General features: G+C 36.8%; 1 protein-coding gene and 1 non-coding gene across 5 annotated transcripts in view; one reads left to right on the top strand and one right to left on the bottom strand.

Annotated features, from left to right (window-relative positions):
* Window positions 1-20756, bottom strand: part of LOC106673835 (ecdysone-induced protein 78C) — a 437646-nt gene that overhangs the window by 16926 nt on the left and 399964 nt on the right. For all 4 annotated transcript variants that reach the window (XM_014406155.2, XM_014406156.2, XM_014406154.2 and 1 more), the window contains one exon: window positions 9951-10075. In XM_014406155.2, the coding sequence (XP_014261641.1) occupies window positions 9951-10075 (125 nt within the window). The remainder of the gene's footprint in view (window positions 1-9950; window positions 10076-20756) is intronic.
* On the top strand, window positions 1721-1793 carry Trnam-cau. The gene has a single exon. It is a non-coding gene; the product is annotated as a tRNA-Met (tRNA).

Here is a 20756-nt window from a genome sequence, read left to right on the forward strand (position 1 = left end):
AGGCTATGGTATAATATGTGTGAAGTGTAAGCTGGTCCCCGTCTTAGCGATAAGTTTAAATTGTTAAAATAAGAACAAAATAGGGTATACGATGAAAAGGGACAAAGGTTGAACACTGAAGGGGGGACCACACAGACAGGAACGACGTGATACATCTGGCAAATGTAGCCTGGAAATGGTTACTCAGGTAGACAGTTAGGTAAGAACGTCGAAGTGTGTGGCAGACCCAGGCTGGACCCACGTTTTGTTTCCCACGAACCTGGAGGACATAAAATAGCAATAGCAACGGTCCTCTGGGCTGCACCATTATTTTGTGCCCGGATACCCCCCTTGTAACCAAGGGTTAGGAGGGGTCACAGGATAGAATGAAGGAGTTCGGATTGAGAAAAGGGCCGTGGATGAGAACACGAGGTGAGCCGTTTCGGGGTCTCGAGTCTCGAACCACATTAAACCACCCATCGTCGCCGTGGTTCCACATAAAGTGGGCCATGACTCCCAGTGTGGGTGAGGCGAGATGGCCGTTTACAAGCCAGTCGCTTCGGGGGTTGAATCCGAGTCTGCAGAAACTAAATCCCGCAGGTTGGATTGGGATCCTCAATCGCAAACACTCACTCTTCACAATAAGTGCGCTCGTGGTGGGCGACCGGTTCCTCAGGCTTTCCCAGTTTCCCTTCAGGTTTCCTGCTACTCCCCGAAGGCCGAATGTCGCTCACACCTGGGCTTGAGAGACTCTGCCTCAGCGATTCGAACCCCTGAATCGCACATGGAGGCAAGGGGGAGGTGGTCAGGCTCCCCCAGCGTCAGAAACGGGAACAGTCGAACAGTCGAGCCCAGATAACGTGGGCTACGCCTTCCGCTGCCTCTCTTGAGACCCAGAGCAGTCAGATACTATCCGCCGTCATAGTGTATGTGTAAAGGGTGATGGAGGACTATCGAGGACTCCACCAACCTAATTGAATGAATGTTAATAGGAGTGAATGTATTTAAGAAAGAAGGAGCTGAATTGCTGTTGACAGCACCTGAAAACCCAACCTAGGTTGCTGGAAGGATAAAACTATGCCCCGGAGTGTCTATACTCGGGGTGGCTGATTCTCGAGTCTGCCAGCAATTTACTGTATATGGGAAAACCTCGAATTGCCAGGGGACTAAGAGAAGCCAATAGGTCAACTCAGCACATGTTTCCATGTATGTACGAACATGTGCGGTTTTGAGCCTATGTAAATCCAAGACCAAAAATTGACAATAATTGCTCCTCGTTTTATTTTTATAAGAGCCATTATTAGAGTTGATAATCGATTTATTGCCGAAATAGCATGTCTATTCTCAGAAAGAAATAGACAATTTATTTTCTATGTAACAGTTTTCTCAATCCCTCGAGTTTTTTTTCTGGACGTGAGGTCTCATTTTACATATTTTTTTTTCGACTTTTATCGAATTAGCTTTCTAGGTTTGCAAATAATTGGTTATTATTACTTGCCAATAATAAATGGCATAAATTAAGCACTATTACAAACTCATGAATTTTTTTGTAAGTATAAACAATATGTTGTAAATTATATAAATTAAAATATTAATCCATATAAGTTTATCGTTCATAACTGACCATTTTAATTATTTCAATTAATTATTATTTTTATCTAACATAGATGAAACCAAAAATGAATTAAAATTATAATCTTAACTTCACGGTTAATCTTAGTTGGGCCGGTGTTCTACAACTGCCTCGATAGCGCAGTAGGCAGCGCGTAAGTCTCATAATCTTAAGGTCGTGAGTTCGATCCTCAACAGGGGCAAAATTTTGCACCCGAAGTCTGTGAATGACTGTGTAAATCGGCTTTAAAGCGGTTTTTCATATTTCGATAGAATTGATAAATTAAACATTAACGGAAATTTAGTTAAAGCAAATAGTCAAAAAAATTAATAATATTCATGGAGGTTGAATCAGCTACAATTGGCTAAAAAAACAACGAGTAAATCAATGTGGGAAATTTAGCGATATTTTAAAATTTAAAAGGAGAGTTGAATTTTGTTAAACAAATGAAGAAATGTCTTTAAAATGTATTATAAAATATTCATTGAGCTTGATGTCAAGTTGGGATATCAAAATTATTTATTTGAGTGTTTTTAATGTTTATAATTAATAGGCCAAAAATTTTTAAAAAAACACGAGAAAATCAATGTGGGAAATTTAACGATAACTTAAATTTTAACAGGAGAGTTGAATTTTGATAAAGCAAATGATGAAATGTCTTTAAAATGTATATTAAAAATAAATTATAAAACATTCATGGAGCTTGATGTCAAGTTGTGATATCAAAATTATTTATTTGGGTGTTTTTAATGTTTATAATTAATAGGCCAAAAATTTTTAAAAAAACACGAGAAAATCAATGTGGGAAATTTAACGATAACTTACATTTTAACAGGACAATTGAATTTTGTTAAAGCAAATGAAGAAATGTGTTTAAAATGTATTATATAATATTCATGGAGCTTGATGTCAAGTTCTGATATCAAAATTTTTTATTTTTGTCTTTTTAATGTTTATAATTAATTGGACAAAAATTAAAAAAGCACGAAAAAATCAATATGGGAAATTTAACGATAAGTTAATTTTAACAGGCAAGTTGATTTTTGTTAAAACAAAATGAAGAAATCAGCTCTAAAACATATCATTTGTCTAATATTCCTGAAGCTTGATGTCAAGTTGTGATTTAAAAAATTTTTTATTTGAGTATAACGACTGAAGTGATTTGTGATACAAAACGCAAAAAAAAATCCTTTTTATTAATGTAACTTTTATTATCAATTGGGGTGAAATAGGTTAAAGAACAACGAGTAAGTTGTGAGAAATTAAACGATAACTTAAATTTTAACAGGAGAGTTGATTTTTGTAAAAGCAAATGAAGAAATCTTTTTAGAACGTATAATTTATATAATATAGTGATGATGTCGTTCTGATATCAAAAATTTTTATTTATGTCTTTTTAATGTTTATAATTAATTGGACAAAAATTGTAAAACAAAGAGAAAATCAATGTGAGAAATTTATTGATAATTTAAATTTTAACCGGACAGTGAAAACAAATGAAGAAATCTGTTATGAAATATGATATTCAAGGAGCTTGTTGTCATGTTATGATATCAAAAATATTTCAGTGTGTTTAACGTTTGTAACGAATTGGACAAAAATTGGTTAAAAATAATGAGACATTCAATGCAAAAACTTAACGATAACATAAATTTTAACAGGAGTTGCTAACAGACCAGTGGCTACTTCGTGTGGATCGAAATGATTACACGAAATTCGAATATATAGCCAGAAGAGGGAAATTTGAAAAAACGTTGGAAGTTGAGATGCAGAGTTGGTATCCCGAAGTCACCATAGCTCAAGTAGTAGAGCAGCTGTGTATTGAACCGAAGATCCTGGGTTCTGTTCAATTTTTACATCTCAACCACACTTTGCATAAAAAATATAAAAATGTATTATTTACTTTTATTTAACTTGGTAATGTTTAAAGATTTATCCGAAAACACTGTAAAAACATAAGTTACAACAGACAAATTGATTCGTCCATTAATCTGTGGTGCTTTATAGTTTTTATGGATTTTAATGCCGTCGTAATTTTGTTTTCCCGTAACAAAAGCTTTGTGTTGAAGTTTCATTTGTTTTCTTGTAAGATAATTGTCCACGTCGGTGCTTCACAAAGAGCACAAATACCTGCTGTTTATCTTTAAATGAAAGGTCCCGGTTTATATTTTATGATTTCAAATCCCGAGGGAGAATATTTCCATTGAAATTCACATGTGAAGCATTTTTTTAAAAATATAGATTTTAGCTCGTTTTCAACCCAAGCGAATAGTTTGTGAGCTAACTCGTGTAATTTGACACAAAACAAGTTCCACATGTACATACAGCGGGAGTGCTTTGCCTGGTTGGAAAATTAACAGAACGCATTTGCAGCATGTTGCCCTGTTTGTCGTTAAATTGATAGATAGAACTGCATTACCAACAAAGCATTTTATTGCATTGATTTTCTCATTGTTTTTAAACAATTTTTGTCCAATTCATTATAAATATTAAAAACAGTCAAATAAATAATTTTGGCATCATAACACATCATGACATCAACATCCTTGAATATATTTATATTAAAAAATAATTCTTCCCTTGTTTAAAAAAAAAATCTGTTAAAGTTATCTTTAAGTTTCTTGCATCGATTTTCTTATTTTTATGATGTTTTTAGCAAATTTCGGTCAAATTTATTATAGAGATTTAAAACACTCGAATAATTTTATTTTTTAATACCATAACTGTACATAAGCCCTTGAATATTATTATTATTTGTATTATTATTATTATTTATTTATTTATTTTTTTTGCGTCAGTATTTCTATTAGTCATGTTTTTGAATATTATTACATTTTAAAACAGATTTCTTCATTTTTTAAGAATAGAAATCAACACCTCTGCCAAAAAGGAAATTATCGATAAGCTTTTTTGCCGCGATTTTCTCATTTTATGATATTTCTAGCCAATTATTGAATATTTTTGATATCATAACATATCATAACATGAACATCCTTGAATATGTTACAATTAATTAAGGTTTTTAGTTGAGATAAAAAAGTCAATAGCACGAGCGGGATTCGAACCCACGATCTTCGGCTTGATACGCCGCTGCTCTACCACTTGAGCTATCGTGACCTCGATTATTCTTGTATTTTAATCGCCTATAACTCTGCGACCTTCAGTCGATTTGGCTGAAAAACAATTCCAACCGTCCTTATAGGATTCTTTACCAACCTGCCAAATTTCATTAGTATGCGATCAAAAATGCGACCGCTAGAGAGCGCTAGATTTTGAAAGAAATCTACCTATAATTAAACATCAACATACAGGTTTCTTGATATCAAACCGAGTGATCGAAGTATCGAACCGTGAGACAAAAAGCCAAAGAGTGAACAGTTAAGAGAAAACAGATTTCATTTTGGGAAGGTTTATCAGATCAGGTAATTCCCTTTTTACACCCCCTTTGGACCCACCACTGCTACCGATAGTTCTTCTACATAGTAAAGGCAGTTGAAGCTCTAGTCAGTTAGTAGCTTGAAGATATCATCTATAACACTGTCCACACTAGCATTGACATAACGCCAGCCTTTGGTTGATTTTCCATTACCGTAATATTGTCCAAGGAGGATATAATTGTCCTATTCCAAAGACTTTCCTCCAGCCACTTGCAAAGGGATTTTGAAGTATCTTTACTTTCTTTTGGATATGCAGTAGTGCTTAGATAACTAGTCGGGAAGGTATGTAGGTACAATGGTAGTAGGGTAGATAATTCGATAATTAATATAGTTGGCTAATAATGTTTAAGATGGATGGGGAGGTTGTAGAATAGTAGAAGTAATTTAGGTAATACTACAGGTACTAAGTAGAGTTTGTACAAGCATGTAGGATGCTAGGGGCGTCGGTGGCCGCAACGGTTTAGGCGTTGACACGGTGCTCGTCTCGTCCCGGGTTCGAATCCAGCGACCCTGCATTCGAACAGGACATACTTTTACAAATGGGCGTTTTTTTTTTCAAAAACACCGGCACCCCGAGCGTTGATATAACCTCTGCTGTTGCCAACCCTCGTAAAAAAAGCATGTAGGAAGGAAGGTTGCCAGATACTTAGTGATGCAGATAGGTTTACTATTCAGACCTTCCTGTTTGAGTTAGAAAGAGCTGGTAGAAATAACATTAATGAGATAAATGAAGTAGATAGTATTTTTATTAAATTGACGTGTTTTTAGTGGTTATTACGTCTGGTTTTTAAACAGACGGTTAAAAACGTAAAATAATATAAATTTTTGAAAAAAGTATAACGACTGGCGAGCGGATTCAAATTTTGATAGCGTATGCAATATGCACGTGCAAACATTCCGAGTGGATTGTCGAAGCCTCCGGTAACGAAGTCGAGGTGAAAGGTGATGAGGGTTAAACTTTAAGCATTTTGGATGCAAAACCGCACTTTGTTTCGAGACCTTCGACCCTCATTTAATAAGAGCGGGGTCCCGAAAGAGTTGTAAAGGACGTATGTGAATACTAAATGTTTCAGAGTAATGACACCCGTTAACTTTTAATTTCCTTTTCCTCCCAGGAATAGAGACCACTACCCAAAAGAATTTTTCCCACACTCACATGTATGCATATATATAATCAATTATTAAAAAACGCTCTCCTTTCTTCGCCAGTTTAAAATATTATCATCCTGGCTTTTGATCTTGTGGAAAGTGATTAAACAAATTCGTAAAATAATTCCCAATGTTGTCCTACGTTGAAGTTTAAAATGTTTTTTTTTTTGCTAGATGAAACATCTAGATTTTTTGACAAATCAGTGTCTCATTTGGGTCGTATTTCAAGGGTTTAAAATTCAGTTATTGCAGTAAAGTCCAGATAAAACAAATTACATTTTCGACCAATTAAGGACAGATTAATTAAACAAAACGATATAAAAAGACTGGAAATATTAACAAACACAATTGAAGTGTTATCGCCTCTTCAAGCAGAAATGACTGTAAAGAGAAGGGCTGAATAATCAAAATAAAGAAAATTGGATATGCTTGGATATTTTTGTTAGTATTAAAGTAATTAAAGAATAACACGAAAACTTCTTTTATTTATGACTATATTCAACGATGTTGGGTAGTGGGCTGTGCAGTCATACAGAAAACACAGCATAGTACTCAATTCTTTAATTTGCCAACGTTTCAAATGATTTTCCTTATTTTTCAAAGCAACGCTGGAATAAAGGTAGAGCCGCTTTTGTCCACTTTTTCAAAATTCAAAAGTGTCGCAGTGGTTTAAAAGTCTTTATTTTACACTAGTAAGTTGTATGGATTATGGCTGTCTTATGTTTTTGATAATTTCAATAAAATAATGAAATTGTCAATTGCGTACTTGGTTCACATCAGTGGTGCTAGTGATTCCTATGGTAATTCCTTAGTTAGTTGGCTTAATCATTTCACTCTATTCCCTTCAGAATCCAGCATGAAATTAGTGGCAGTTGCTTTTGTTTGGAGATTGTTTAATAACTACATTGACTTTCCAGCACTGTTGTATTTGGTAGGATACCACTAATCTGAAAATAGAACTAGAACTAAAGGATGTCTTGAGGCGCCCTTTGATCGGACACCCATGGTAAAAAAATAGCATTTTGCAACTTTTGCATAGAGAATTCATTTCACGAATCCATAAAAATTCACAACATCCCTAATTCTGAAACGTTCAAGAGCAAAGGTGATCAGGGTGCTTATTAACTTAAATAGTTACGTAACTGTTTCGCTTCATGTGTTTTATCTTTATGATATTTTTATGTTGTATTTTTAGTATGTATTTAACTTTTTAACGGGGTTCGCAACAAGAGAGCATAACGTCCGAGTAGGAAACAGTGATACAACACATTTGTACAAGATTTATCGAAATTTAGTCATGATTAACTATATTGCGACTAAATTAGTCATGCCTCGTGTTTAATTACTAATCATAACTAACGGTCTGATTGATCATCATTAATCATTAGAAATGACTAATTTTTGCCCAACACTGGGACAGTTTGCTCATGGCCGGCGGATTTGAATTACGCCAATAGCTATCCAAGTTTCCATCTATCCTCAACGGTAACCCGGACACCGATTATCTTCACCTGGTCGACGAACCTGGTCCCAATCGCCTTTATGTTAGATCCACCTAAATGGCTCGGTCCAGTCACCTTCCAAGCCATACTTTTATTTATCGCCTGTGGATGTCGCAATTTCTACCGCCTCCCCTCTCGCCTTAAAACTCCATTGTTCATCTCTCCAGCGTCTACAACGAATTGTCGCCTACTGCTTTAGATTCTGCATCACCGCCAAAACATCTCTCCCAACGCATCATCGAACCTCTTGCCAGCGCCGAACTCCGCATCGTTGCACTCGACACGTATATTCAGCTAGTCTAACCACCGAACTTATCGCCGCAGCAGATAGATGTCGACACCGATCTCCGCAGTCTCCATACGGAAGCATAAAGAAATCGTTCGGTCATCAGGCGGTCATCTACATTCCTGATGTCCGTAAGTTACGAGCTTTGTTTAATAGCAAAACCTAACGGATGGTAATTCTATACACCAACGCCAGTAATTCATTCAATGTGGCAATCTCCCACCTGAACGCCTATCAGCACCACCATCTCCAATACCGCCTTTGCTGCCAGCGTAGATTGTCGTTTCATATCTCCAACGCCACTCATTTTAGCGGACATTGGGAAGCTTCCGTTAAATCCGCCAAACGCCATCTACGCCGTGTCATTCGAACTATTCAGCAACTAAATTGAAGCCGCCCTCAACTCTCGCCCGTTCAGCATATCATCTCCTGATCCCACGGATCTAACCTCCCTAATTCCTGGACTCGTCTCCAACACCGCCCCCTGACCGCATCAGCAACATCCAACACCGACACCCCAGGCATTTTCAGCAACCAATTCGCCCGTTGGAAATTTGAATATCGTCTTACTCTGCAGCAGCATTCCAAGTGCCTATAATCGCTCATCGCCATATCGCCCGGTACCTTGGTGTTTCTAAACGACAACGCTCCACCGCTGTGATGGCCATGGGGTCGAATCACCCACCTCTTCAGAACGCTGTAGCATCTCCTGAGTCGCCGAACTCACCACCAACAAAGACGTTTTCACCTGACCACTTATCAATCTATGGTCAATTCTAACTCATGATGACCATTCGGTCATGGCCGGCGGGATGTTCGGGCGCGTCTCCTTCACCGAAGCGCCCGATTTGCGACGTACTTTGTACCCCTCTATCTACAATCCCTATCTTCTGGAAATCCACCAATCGTAATACACTTCCCTCCTTTTTCCTCAAAAACCCATCCCTTCCAGCCCTCTCGGGCTCTCTTCTCCGCCAGCTCTCGGAGCACACCTTCTATCGCTCTATCTCCCTAAAGTGTTGTGCCATAGTAATTCACCTTCATGTAAGATCGCCGCTTCTTAAAGTTTTCCTCGCCACGCGAATTCCCACGGATTCCCCTTCAAATCGCCATACGATCTTCACCTCCGCGTCATCCCATTTTCCGACCGCATGGTCCACAAACCTATCATCGCCATTTTCCCTTAAAATATCATCTCCTTCTTCCATCTATCATCATTATAATCCCGCGAACGAATCATCCTTTCATTATCCCCCGAAGACTCCATCATCTCACAGGCTACTACCTGGATTGCCTCGTCTCATTCTCATCGCAAAAAAGTGAATATAAAAATATGTACAAACCGAATTACATCACAAGTGGATGGAATATTTTGCCTGTCAGTGTATATATATTATGTGTGCGTGCGCGTATGTGTGCGTGTGTGTGTATATATGCATATTCATAACATTGGTCGTGCGTATATAGCACGGGTCGTATAGTATTAAAAGAAATGATGTACATCCATCGATATAATTTGTTTTATAATATAAATATATATATATAAATGTATGTATATATATATATATATATATATATATATATATATATTTCAAAGCCTGGTCGATCGCATTGCAGTGTTTTTTTTTCTCTAAATTGTTCTTACTATAATTCGAATTTTTCCTGCTACTTACTTATGTATGTATTTTTACAAGTTACCGTAAATCTTTTTCCTGTATGAATTAAGTGTTTCACTTTGATGGTGCCTGGCATTTAAAATTATCTTGAAAGTTAAGTAAATTATTAGATAGTGACTAGTTTAGTGAACAACAAACTTAATTGAAAGAAGTCATTTTTTAACTATACTGCTAATATCAGTCGATTCAGATTGATTCCTTATCTCCCGGGATGGTCAAACTAGGTCCTAATTAGCCGTCAAATTGCCACCTGGGATAACTTTGTCTAATTTCTGCCCCCTCGACCCCCGAAACACTCAATTTACATACCTTACAGCCTTCACAGGAAGTGACTCCGTAATGATAGCCGGATGCTTTATCACCGCAGACTTTACAGGGCACGAAGGACTTCGTCGGTGTGGAGCTGTTCGAATCGGCCGCCGTGAATTGTTGTTCTGAAACAAAGAAATTTTTCCATCAGCTTGATTCTTCTTGGTATTCCTGAGCAAGTGAGTTTTACAGGGTAAGAGAGCTCTCTCACTCGTTTGCATAATGGATGGACATTAACATTCCCGGCATCTCCTTTACAATATCATAAAAGCCATTGTCTATTGTCGAATAATAAACAAACCGTGTAAAATTATCAGATTAATATCCTTTATTCCGTTTGAAATCTTGAATTACCGTCAACTTTTTTTATTTAATTACAACAAAGAAACTTTCTTCCAACTCTACGCTAAGAAAACTATCAAACCGGTGGTATGATTAAGTTCTCAGTAAATTAAAGAGTTAGAGTTTGTTGTAATTATTGTTAAAATTAAACCCAGGCAGGGTGGCACATCTTTAGAATAATTCTTAAAAATAACAACTGTTGACTGCAAAGCATATTTAGGGTAATTCGAGTTAGCCTCCAGTTACTAACTCACGGCACAGTCGTAATTGCCTGAATCTAATTTTCTCTGAGAAAATGGCAAGTACAAGCATGAAACAACATAGATTGTTTAATTTGCAAACTTGTTTTATCGAACTACTCCGCTTGTGCTCAAGTGCAATCCATAAAATTACTTTACTAGTTATGAAATATTCTGATTTAAATATTCAACAGTTTTCCTTGCTCTTTCATAGCCACATTTAACATCTAATAACATCGAGCTATCAAAAAGTGGTGGACAAAGTTGGAAACGATCAGGAAAATTTCACAAGCATTGAAAAAAATAAATCTTCACTGTTCATTGAGCAACAAAGACTGACGTGGAATACTCATAAAAACACTAAGGAACATGATTACTAGACTAAAGTATACTTAACATTTAAAGGCATAAAATAAAGCAATTCCTCTCATACAGGTTCGGTGTCGCGGACGAACCACTTTACATACTTTTATTCTAATAAATAACATCCGTATAAAATAATACATTTTGTAATTTTATGGATTTTATCTTTCATATTTACAATTTACTACATCTTGTAGGGAGTTAGCTGTTCCCTCAACTTTACACCAGGTCCTTGGCGAAGGAGGTTCAGAGGGCCATTTCCGCTTTAATCGTCTGACGGGATTATAGGGATGGATTATGTTGGACATGGATTGGGCTAGTGGGTTGGGGTGAGTTGAGAGTTTATCATGGAACTTAGAAAATTTTTGTGAGGATTAGTTTATTTACAGAATTAGAAGTATCGACCACTTTTTCACTTACGAACACTCTGGAGCAAGGTCTGGTCTTGAAGAAGAAAGCAAATTCAAGCTTTCGACCTATTTAAAGGTCATCATCAGGGCAAATCAATCTTAAATACAGACAATTAATTAAGGTTTTTAGTTGAGATAAAAAAGTTAGTGTCACGAGCGGGATTCGAACCCACGACCTTCGGCTAAATACGTCGCTACTCTACCACTTGAGATATCGTGACTTCGATCCACTCGGACATTAACCTCCCATCCCAACCCCCAACTTTTAAATTTTCCCTCCTTTTTGCCATTTTACAAATGTCGTATGATGAGGATTCGATTCTCAGCGACAAATGAATTGGCCACGGAGAGCTGTTAGTGAAGATATACTTCGTCTATCATTTTATTATTATTATTATTAGTATAGTCGGGACGAGATGGATTGGAAATAGTCAGATCCTTGGCCAACCCTGGTAAGAGGTATTTCGAATATTCGTGTTGGTTGGGAAGAGAATGAATTCTTTTCTAACTGCTCCCAAAAGTATAGAAAAGTGTAAAGAGATGCTTTGTTTTGGTTGATTGTTCTGGATCTGGATCTCGGGATGGCTAAGTGGATGATAAAAACTCTATTGTTATTTGCCGAATAAATTTTGGTTGATTGTTTTATATTCCGATTAAACTTTAATTCAATAACCAATTTTTTTAGCACAAAGCTAATGTCATAAATTAAACTGGTTTATTTTAATACGTTTGCATTATATCAAAAGCAAACCGAAGTGATTTTCATGGTTTTGAAGAGGTGAAAATCGCCTGTATACTCATTTTCCACCGTTCAATTTACTTTGTAATATTAGACTGAAAGGGGCTGATTGGGACTGGCGAAAGGGAAAGCTTGATTAATCCGCCTAAGAAAATCAGGGCCATTCAGTATAAGCGACAAACCGATTACACTTTACACCGGCTTCTTTTTCAAACGTTCATTAAACGGCGCATAATTGATTTTACTTTGCGCCGAAGTGTAAACTGGAAAGCCCATAAAGCCCGACTGACTTGGAAATTTCTTCACCTTTTACCACAGCGCAAATTATTGACTCGCATATTTTTTTTCCACTTCAGAATTGTACACATAACCGAATATGCCAAATTATATGAATGTTGCTTATAAAACATAGATTTTATTTGGACAAAGACAAAGCTCGTTTTGTGGTTTCCTCGTTAAATAATCTTTCCACTCTGTCACCTACTTCCCATCTCAACCCAACCTTTCGAATTTTCCCTGCTTTTTGCCATCTTTAATTAATTAATTGAAAGATGTTATTTGGTCAATCGGACCACTAAATAATGAATGGAAAACTTAATTTTTTTCCATCAACCATGTAGTATTTACTATAAATTTAAAATTTAATTAAATTAATTTTAGCAAGCTTTCTATCACTTAATAATTTTAATTAATTTAGAATTTCGGATACACATCGAAATTATTATTTAAGGAAATATAGTTTATAGCATATATCGAATCTATATAAAAAATTTATGTACATTTATGTAGTGTCAGCTTTGCTCTATCCTGTGTCGGACTTCGGTTAGTCCGGGAAATGGCTCGCAGTTTCGAAAGCCCACGTACAGCGAAATCAGCAGAGTGCGCTGTGATGAAAGCGTGGGGGAAATTAAAATAAAGAAAAGTAAAATGAAAAGCAAACGTAAAACAAAACCTTCTTGACCACAAATAAATTTATTAACTTAATGTATAACTTAATTTATACAAACTAAAATAAACAGGCCTCAAACTTTCTTGTGGCAATTAATAATTAATAATTGAAAATTGATAATTGAGCGAACGGAGGAGCTTAATCGGTGGAGACAAAAAGCACTTACGGTTTAACCAGTTAGAGAAGCTAGGATCAGTCCGCTGCAGAGATCAGGAGCCGAGTCTTATTAGCCCGAAATTTAATTGACCTACCTTCTGTGATGGAAGGGGGCATTTGTCCCACCTAAACGTGTCCATAGGCGACACCTAGCGCCTCGTGGCATCACCCTCCCCCCGAGGGTGAACAATAGGGTAGCTATTGTTCGCTAAAAAAAAAATTCGACGTTCTAGGGAACTCCAAAATCCGTAACGTCTTTTTTCAAGTACGCTTGATGTCCATTTTTTGGACGCAAATAAAATATGTCTACATGCATCCACAGATTTGACATATATTGACAGACATAAAATTTTATTTGACGTAACGATAAGTAACCTAGCGACTGTAATTGGCCTGCGAAATTTTTTTTATTTTATTTTATTATTATTATTAGATCCCTTGCATAATTCAAGTATTTGTGTGTGTGGGTACGGGGGGGGGTAAGGATTCACAACTTGACATACAGCATCGTTCGTTGGGTCCCTAACCAACAGGATGCAAATTGAGAGAAGAGAAAAAAAAATAAAACTATAAGGGATCGCGATAGCTTGAAAGCTAAGCCCTTTGGATAAGGGATGTTGCTGTTCGCAGCGGCAGGCTGGAAGGGGAGGCGTGTCAACTTGAAGCCTACTGTGGGCCGGAATAGGGCTTACATCAAGCCAACATCCGCCTCCCATGCATTAGGAGCTGCTAGGGGTTAAAGTCGGCTAGTTGCCGTTTGGAAGGAAGTAAAGCAGCTATAATTAGGGGGGGGGGGGTCCCTAAAGCAGGACAGGCCATAAACCCTGGAGAAATTTTAACCCTTGGCGGGCGAAAAAAAATTTTACAATTTACATCGGGACCAAATGAAAACAAATCATGTATTGTTAACATAACAATGTAAAATTTGGGTGTGCCAAACCCTGGTCCCCTTAAATTTAAGGTTGACAAACATATTACCCCCTGAATACTATAAATGAAAATAAAATAATATGGGGTATCAAAATAAAACCAACTTTCTCCGCATGTAAATCAAACTATGTTAGGGTTGAAGGGTACTTGATGGGCCAGTGTGTGTGTGTATGTGAGGGTCACTTGTGAAGTCCCTAAAATATATACAATTTATTTATATTTATATATACCCATTTAAAAATATTATTATATTTTTTTTTATTGTTAATTTTTTTTTATAATGGCCATCAGTCTTAATTCAGTTGAGAAATCACAGTGGAGAACATATGAACGATTCTTGCAACATTTAACACACACAACACAATATATATAAAAATACATTTAGACATATAGTTTATATGAAAATAAAATAATTATGTCGCTATAAGTCTGTCTGAGTATTTTTGATTGATTGGACTGGGATTATTGCTATTCTTCCGAACCCCGTAAAAAAAAAAAATTAATTAAAAAATGCTTTGTAATTCACTTTAAATTAAGTTTACTTGTTATCTAATGCGACCAAAATATTTTTGTTCAAATTATTGATTGATTTCTGCATGCAGACTATTTGCACAATGTTGGGGCTATTTAATATTAATTTGAAGTGCTGTTTGTCTGCATGTCATATGTGGGGTATTGAAGAGAAAGCAACCTGGCGCGTATTAATTAAACGTCCAGGCTGCGCAAAACTCTTCGGGGTCGCGTGAATTTATTTTTACGTGGGCCTTTTTTATATCTGTCGCGTTCTCCATAGACTTTAAAATATAAGTTACGTCACTTGTAGACTCCATAACTTGATACGGCCCTACATATTTATACGACAGCTTCGCGGCGAAATTTCTTTCCTTGTCGGAAAGTACGTAATTTTTTAATAACACCAAGTCCCCTACTTGGAATTTTATGAATTTATGCCCCTTATTATATTTTTCCGCCTGTGTGAATGCGGCCTCATTGTTTTTAATTTTAGTATATGTACCGCCGAAGCGTAAATTTATCCCGAACTTCGGTGAAATATCGGCCCCCTTAAACGACCTCCGCAGAAAACATAAGAAATGCATGTGGACAGAAGAACATGAAATTGCCAGGTCAGCACTGAGACTCGCGTTAAACCCCCCCCCCCCCAATATTAAAAACCCCGAATTTTTCGCAAAGGTTTGCGTTATTTACAGACGGCTTAAAGTTGGGAATCGCAGCATGTCTGGCATAAGTAATCGAGGGACATTTTCAACCTTTGAGTTTTTCTTCACGAAAGAAGGGAGAAAAATTATAGTGCGTTCGAACTTGAAGCCTTAGCGATCTCCTACGCCTTCGAAAAATATAGAATTTATTTGGAATCGGCAATTTTTGACTTGTACACAGACCATGTCGCTTTAAGAAATGTAATTAAATTGCAGGATAAAAATCCCAAATACGCGAGATTTGCGATTAAAATAATGGCTTTTAAATATAATGTTTACCACATCCCGGGTAAAGAAAATACAATTGCGGATTATCTCTCGCGTAACCCTATGGATCCTCCGACCGAAGTCAGCCTTAAACAGATTAATACTGTAAACAGCATGCCTGAGCTGTTTACGAATTTTATCTCCGCCCAAAAACAAGACCCGGCTCTCTCCGCGATAATTAATAAGTTGAAAAATAAAAAGTCAGTCCCCCATTATCTTTTAATAAAACCTAAACTATTCTATAAACCTGGTAACGGGAAACCTAAGGCCGTAATCCCCGAGAATTTATTTGCTCCCGTGTTTAAATTTTACCACGAATCTTTCTATGGTGGTCACCAAGGAATTTATAAAACATACCATAAGATCGCGTTCCTGTTTTACAAATAGAAATTATTCAAACTTGTTAAGCGGTTAGTGCAAGAATGCACCATACGCCAACAAACCAAAAATCTGACGTCAAACCCTACGTCCCAAATGTCAAGTTTTATTGCACAAAAGCCCGGAGAGAGAGTTTTTATAGATTTACCCGGCCCACTCCCGAATAGCAACGGTTTCAGGTACATTTTAACAGCGGTTGATAGCATGTCCAGATTTACACTTATATATCCCTTAAGAGAGGCCAAAACCCAATCAGAGCTAAATATCCTCAATAAAAATATATTCCAAAATTTCGGTTATTGTCAAACCTTGGTATAAGACAACGCAACCATTTTTACATCACATAGGTTCAAACAATCTTTGTTTAATAAGGGGATAAATATCGATTATTTAATTAGACATTATCCGAACCCGTCCAAAGCGGAAAGACAGATTAAAGATTTGAAGAACGCTTTAATCTCATTCTACGGAAATAAACAAACAGACTAGGCATTGCATCTAGATAAACTGCAGTTGGCAATCAATTCGGCCAAAAACTCTACGACAAAATATACTCCGGCGCAATTATTTTTAGGACGCGAATTAAACCTGCCGATAAAAAAAAATTTCAAGAGGTAAAAGTAAATTTCTATAAAATTTTAAATTTATAGATATATTTTGCGCCTAAATACCCTTTATTACTACCGAAAAATGTCCCAGCAAGAAATAAAAACTACCGAGTCAGAATCTGCACAAAAACAGAGTGCTGTCCCCAAAGTTCCGTGCAATTTTTGCAATCACGCAGTCACGAACGAGTCCGTTAAATGCAACAAATGTCGTAAGTTCTACTACTTCGAATGTGAACCCAAAATCCGCAGTAGGGAAAAATGGATTAAAATGCCCATGCCCCGTAGGGAATCTTTCAATTGTACCGCATGTTCAGTCCAGAGTCCCGACACACTATTAACTGCCGATCTAGAAAAATTCAAATTAGAAATAGGGCAAAATATTAAGGATAAGTTTAGCTCCTTAAAGAAATCATTAACGGACACATTAGATAAAATACAACAAAATTTTGTAACTCATCTATCTGCACTAAACGCGAAAAATGGAGAATTAGAGAAGCAAATTAAGGCCATACAGGAGGAGAACAAAAATATCCTTAAAATTTTGAGCGAACAATGCACATTAATCAATAATTTACAGGGACAAACCCAGGCCGAAACACGGGACAACGGACAATTTGAAAATTTAGACACGTTAATTTCCCCACTAGATTTTAAGCCCATAGCTCTTCGACCCCAAATAGCTAATACACAAATTAAAATTCCGAAATATTTAGAGGATTTGGCCGCCTCAGTCCCAATTGTATCCACAGATAGCCCCTGGGATATTTTAAATTTTATTGGTAAATTATATGATATTAATGCTGCAGCCCCCGAATATTTCAGCGAATTGGTAAAACGGATAGCAGTGAGACACAATAATCCCGTATTTCAACAGATATTGAATAATATTAATGCCCGAGAATTCTCCTTTACCGAATTAAATGAAATCATTTTAGACACCTTAATAAATTTAAAAACCAAAACATTCTTAGTAACGAGAAAAGTTCTAAGAAATCAAGAGCCCCACGAAAACTTTAGAACATATACCTCAGAGATAATTAAATTCTCTAAAATTTTGGCCGACTACGACGAAAGGGACGTCGTAGATATAATTTTATTAGAGGTTAACACAGAAACGAGGGCAAGATTTTCATACACCGAAAAACCCACCACATTGGCCCAATTGCACAATTTACTATGGCAAGTCGAAAGACTTGAAATTTCGGCGAAATCCAAACAATCAAATAAATCTTTTCGGTACAATAAAAACTTCCCGGCCTTCACCTATTACAAAAACGCCAATTCGAGAATTCCCAATTACAAAAATTATAATCAGGGCATCAGACTGCCTTCAGGAGGCAATTTTAATAAAAACCGCGATGCAAATGGCCACAATAATTATAGGGCAAGTTTCAACCAGAATAGGCAGGAAAATGTTAATAGCAACAATGATTTCAGTTCGCGAAGTACAAACGGCCGAAACGTTAATACCCAATATAACAACAAACCTAAGCAAGGAAAGTTAATCCCCAAACCCGGCCGAATTAACAAAATACACACTACCACCCCCAAAAAATACAATAAAAATCTCGAGCCACCTAACCGGCCAGGGAAGCCATCGGATAAATATAGGTCCAAAACATTAGACCGGAACCCAACTTTAATCGAGAATAGCCGAGTCGGAAACTATCGTCCCCCGATGCCTTCCATAAGAAAAAGGGATGCCCGAAGTCCAAATCCAAAAAACGCATAAAGAGGGTCAATGATCAAAAATCCAAACCTGCGACACATTTAAGGCCACACCAAATTAATAATTGAATTTCGTCAATTAACTACGTACCGATCCAAATTAAAAAAACAGCCGTTTTAGCACTAATAGATACCGGGTCATCAATTAGTTGCATTTCAACACAGTTTTTTGAAAAACTATCGTCCGATAAAATCGCTAGAATTGAGGATACTAGCGAAAAATTTCTAGTCGTGGGCACATGAATTTTATACCCTGAAAAATTTGACGTCGGACATATTTCTAGGATTGGATTTTGTAGCAAAATCGCACATGATTATAGACCCGTCAGAAAATATAATATACTTTAAATTTCGCCCCTCTAGTCGTGGGGCCCTTTCCTCCAATAAAGATAAATTATTACTAAATCCTATTAGTAGCCCCGAGGAGTTGCTGACCCACTTGAAAAGTAGGTTCAAAGGCACACTCACGGACAAGCCCGGATTAACAAATGTTATGAGATATAACATTAAATTACTCCCCAATACAAATCTAGACGCGCGGCATTCCCGAGTATGTTACCGTATTGGCCCAGAGCGGTACCAAATTTTGAAAGAAAAAATCAGTAAATTGGTTGAAGACAAGGTGATTGAGCAAATCAAAACTCATTTCACGTCGCCATGTTTTTTGGTGCCCAAACGCGACAAACAAGGCGGAGTAAAAGATTTCCGGCTAGTTATAGATTACCGCGAACTAAATAAAAAAATCACTTATTTTGCCCACCAAATTCCCACTGTAGAGGAAGCTATTATTCATTTAAGAGAGGGAAAATATTTCACAGTCTTAGACTTGAACGCGGCTTATCACCAAATCCCTCTAACAAAAACCAGTCAAAAATTAACGGCATTTCAGGTTCCCACCATGGGGAACGTACGCATTTAAAACTATCCCGTTCGGACTTGCCATAGGGGGGCAAGTACTATCCCATTTAATGGAAAAAATTTTCGGCGATTTATTATATAAGTTTGTATTTTTTTATTTCGACGATGTTGTAGTATATTCCCCCAATTTTCAAAAACATTTGGAAATTCTATTTAGTCGACTGGCCAATGCAGGTTTGACGGTTAATCCTGCCAAGTTACAGCTTGCACAGACGCAGATAGAATACTTAGGCCACTCAATCTCCCAAGGAAAGGTAGAAATTTCCCCTTCCAGGATCAGGCCAATTTTAAATATCCCAAGACCAACGACCCCACGCCAAGTCGCGTAATTTATGGGATCAATAAATTTCTTCAGTAAATTTAGCCCCACGCTCTGCTACGAGGTGTCAGCTTTGCTCTATCCTGCGACGGACTTCGGTTACCTAAACTTACCTTAAGTCCGGGAAATAGCTCGCAGTTTCCAAAGACCACGTACAGCGAAATCAGCAGAGTGCGCTGTGATGAAAGCGTGGGGGAAATTAAAATAAAGAAAAGTAAAATGAAAAGCAAACGTAAAACAAAACCTTCTTGACCAAAAATAAATTTATTAACTTAATGGTAAAATTTATGCAAACTAAAACAAACAGGCTACAAACTTTCTTGTGGTAATTAATAATTAATAATTGAAAATTGATAATTGAGCGAACGGAGGAGCTTGATCGGTGGAGACATAAAGCACTTACGGTTTAACCAGTTAGAGAAGCTAGGATCAGTCCGCTGCAGAGATCAGGAGCCGAGTCTTATTAGCCCGAAATTTAATTGACCTTCCTTCTGTGATGGAAGGGGGCATTTGTCCCACCTAAACGTGTCCTAGGCGACCCCTAGCGCCTCATGACAGTAGGGTCATCTTCGTAGAGGTCATTAGATAGGTGAAAAAATAATTTTAGTTTTAAATATATTCTCTATGATCACAAATGTAAGAAATTGCTAGTCGGAACAAAAAATTGTTGGACTTCTAGTCATATGGATTTTTAGCGAGATATCGTTTAACTTTATTATAAATTATTGTTTTCATTGTTAAAATTTTAATATTGTATGCTAATAATTACTTATAATTTTATATAGATGTATATTTTCACCACCAAAAATGTAGTATGCTGGCCATGTGCTCCATAACCTTAAAGCCAAAGCGCTTTTACAACAGTTTTCCATGTTAATCGTTTTTCTACATTCTTGGGAAAGTATGTATGTATTTTATTACATTAATTTTTAATTGTATGCTATTGTGTATTTGTTTTAATTTGTAATAACATATGCCCTGATGATGGCACTATAAGGTGCCGAAACCTCGGTGAACCCAGCAATTAGTCTTTTTTTTACCTGTCTAATGATCTCAACGAAGATTGGAACCCTACATAGGTTATCTGCAGGTCGATCAACAAACATGATATTTATGTACATTGTTACAACATTCAAAGAAATAAGTAAATTACTTAAGAATAAATGTGTAACAAGAGGAATTCGTGGCCCCAAATCCTTGGTCAAAAATTCAAGATCTTGAACTCGGAGTAACAAGGGTTCTA

The sequence above is a fragment of the Cimex lectularius genome, unplaced genomic scaffold (genome assembly GCF_000648675.2).
Source record: "Cimex lectularius strain Harlan isolate CLEC.00 unplaced genomic scaffold, Clec_2.1 scaffold6, whole genome shotgun sequence".
In the NCBI taxonomy this organism is placed as follows: Eukaryota; Metazoa; Arthropoda; class Insecta; order Hemiptera; family Cimicidae; genus Cimex; species Cimex lectularius.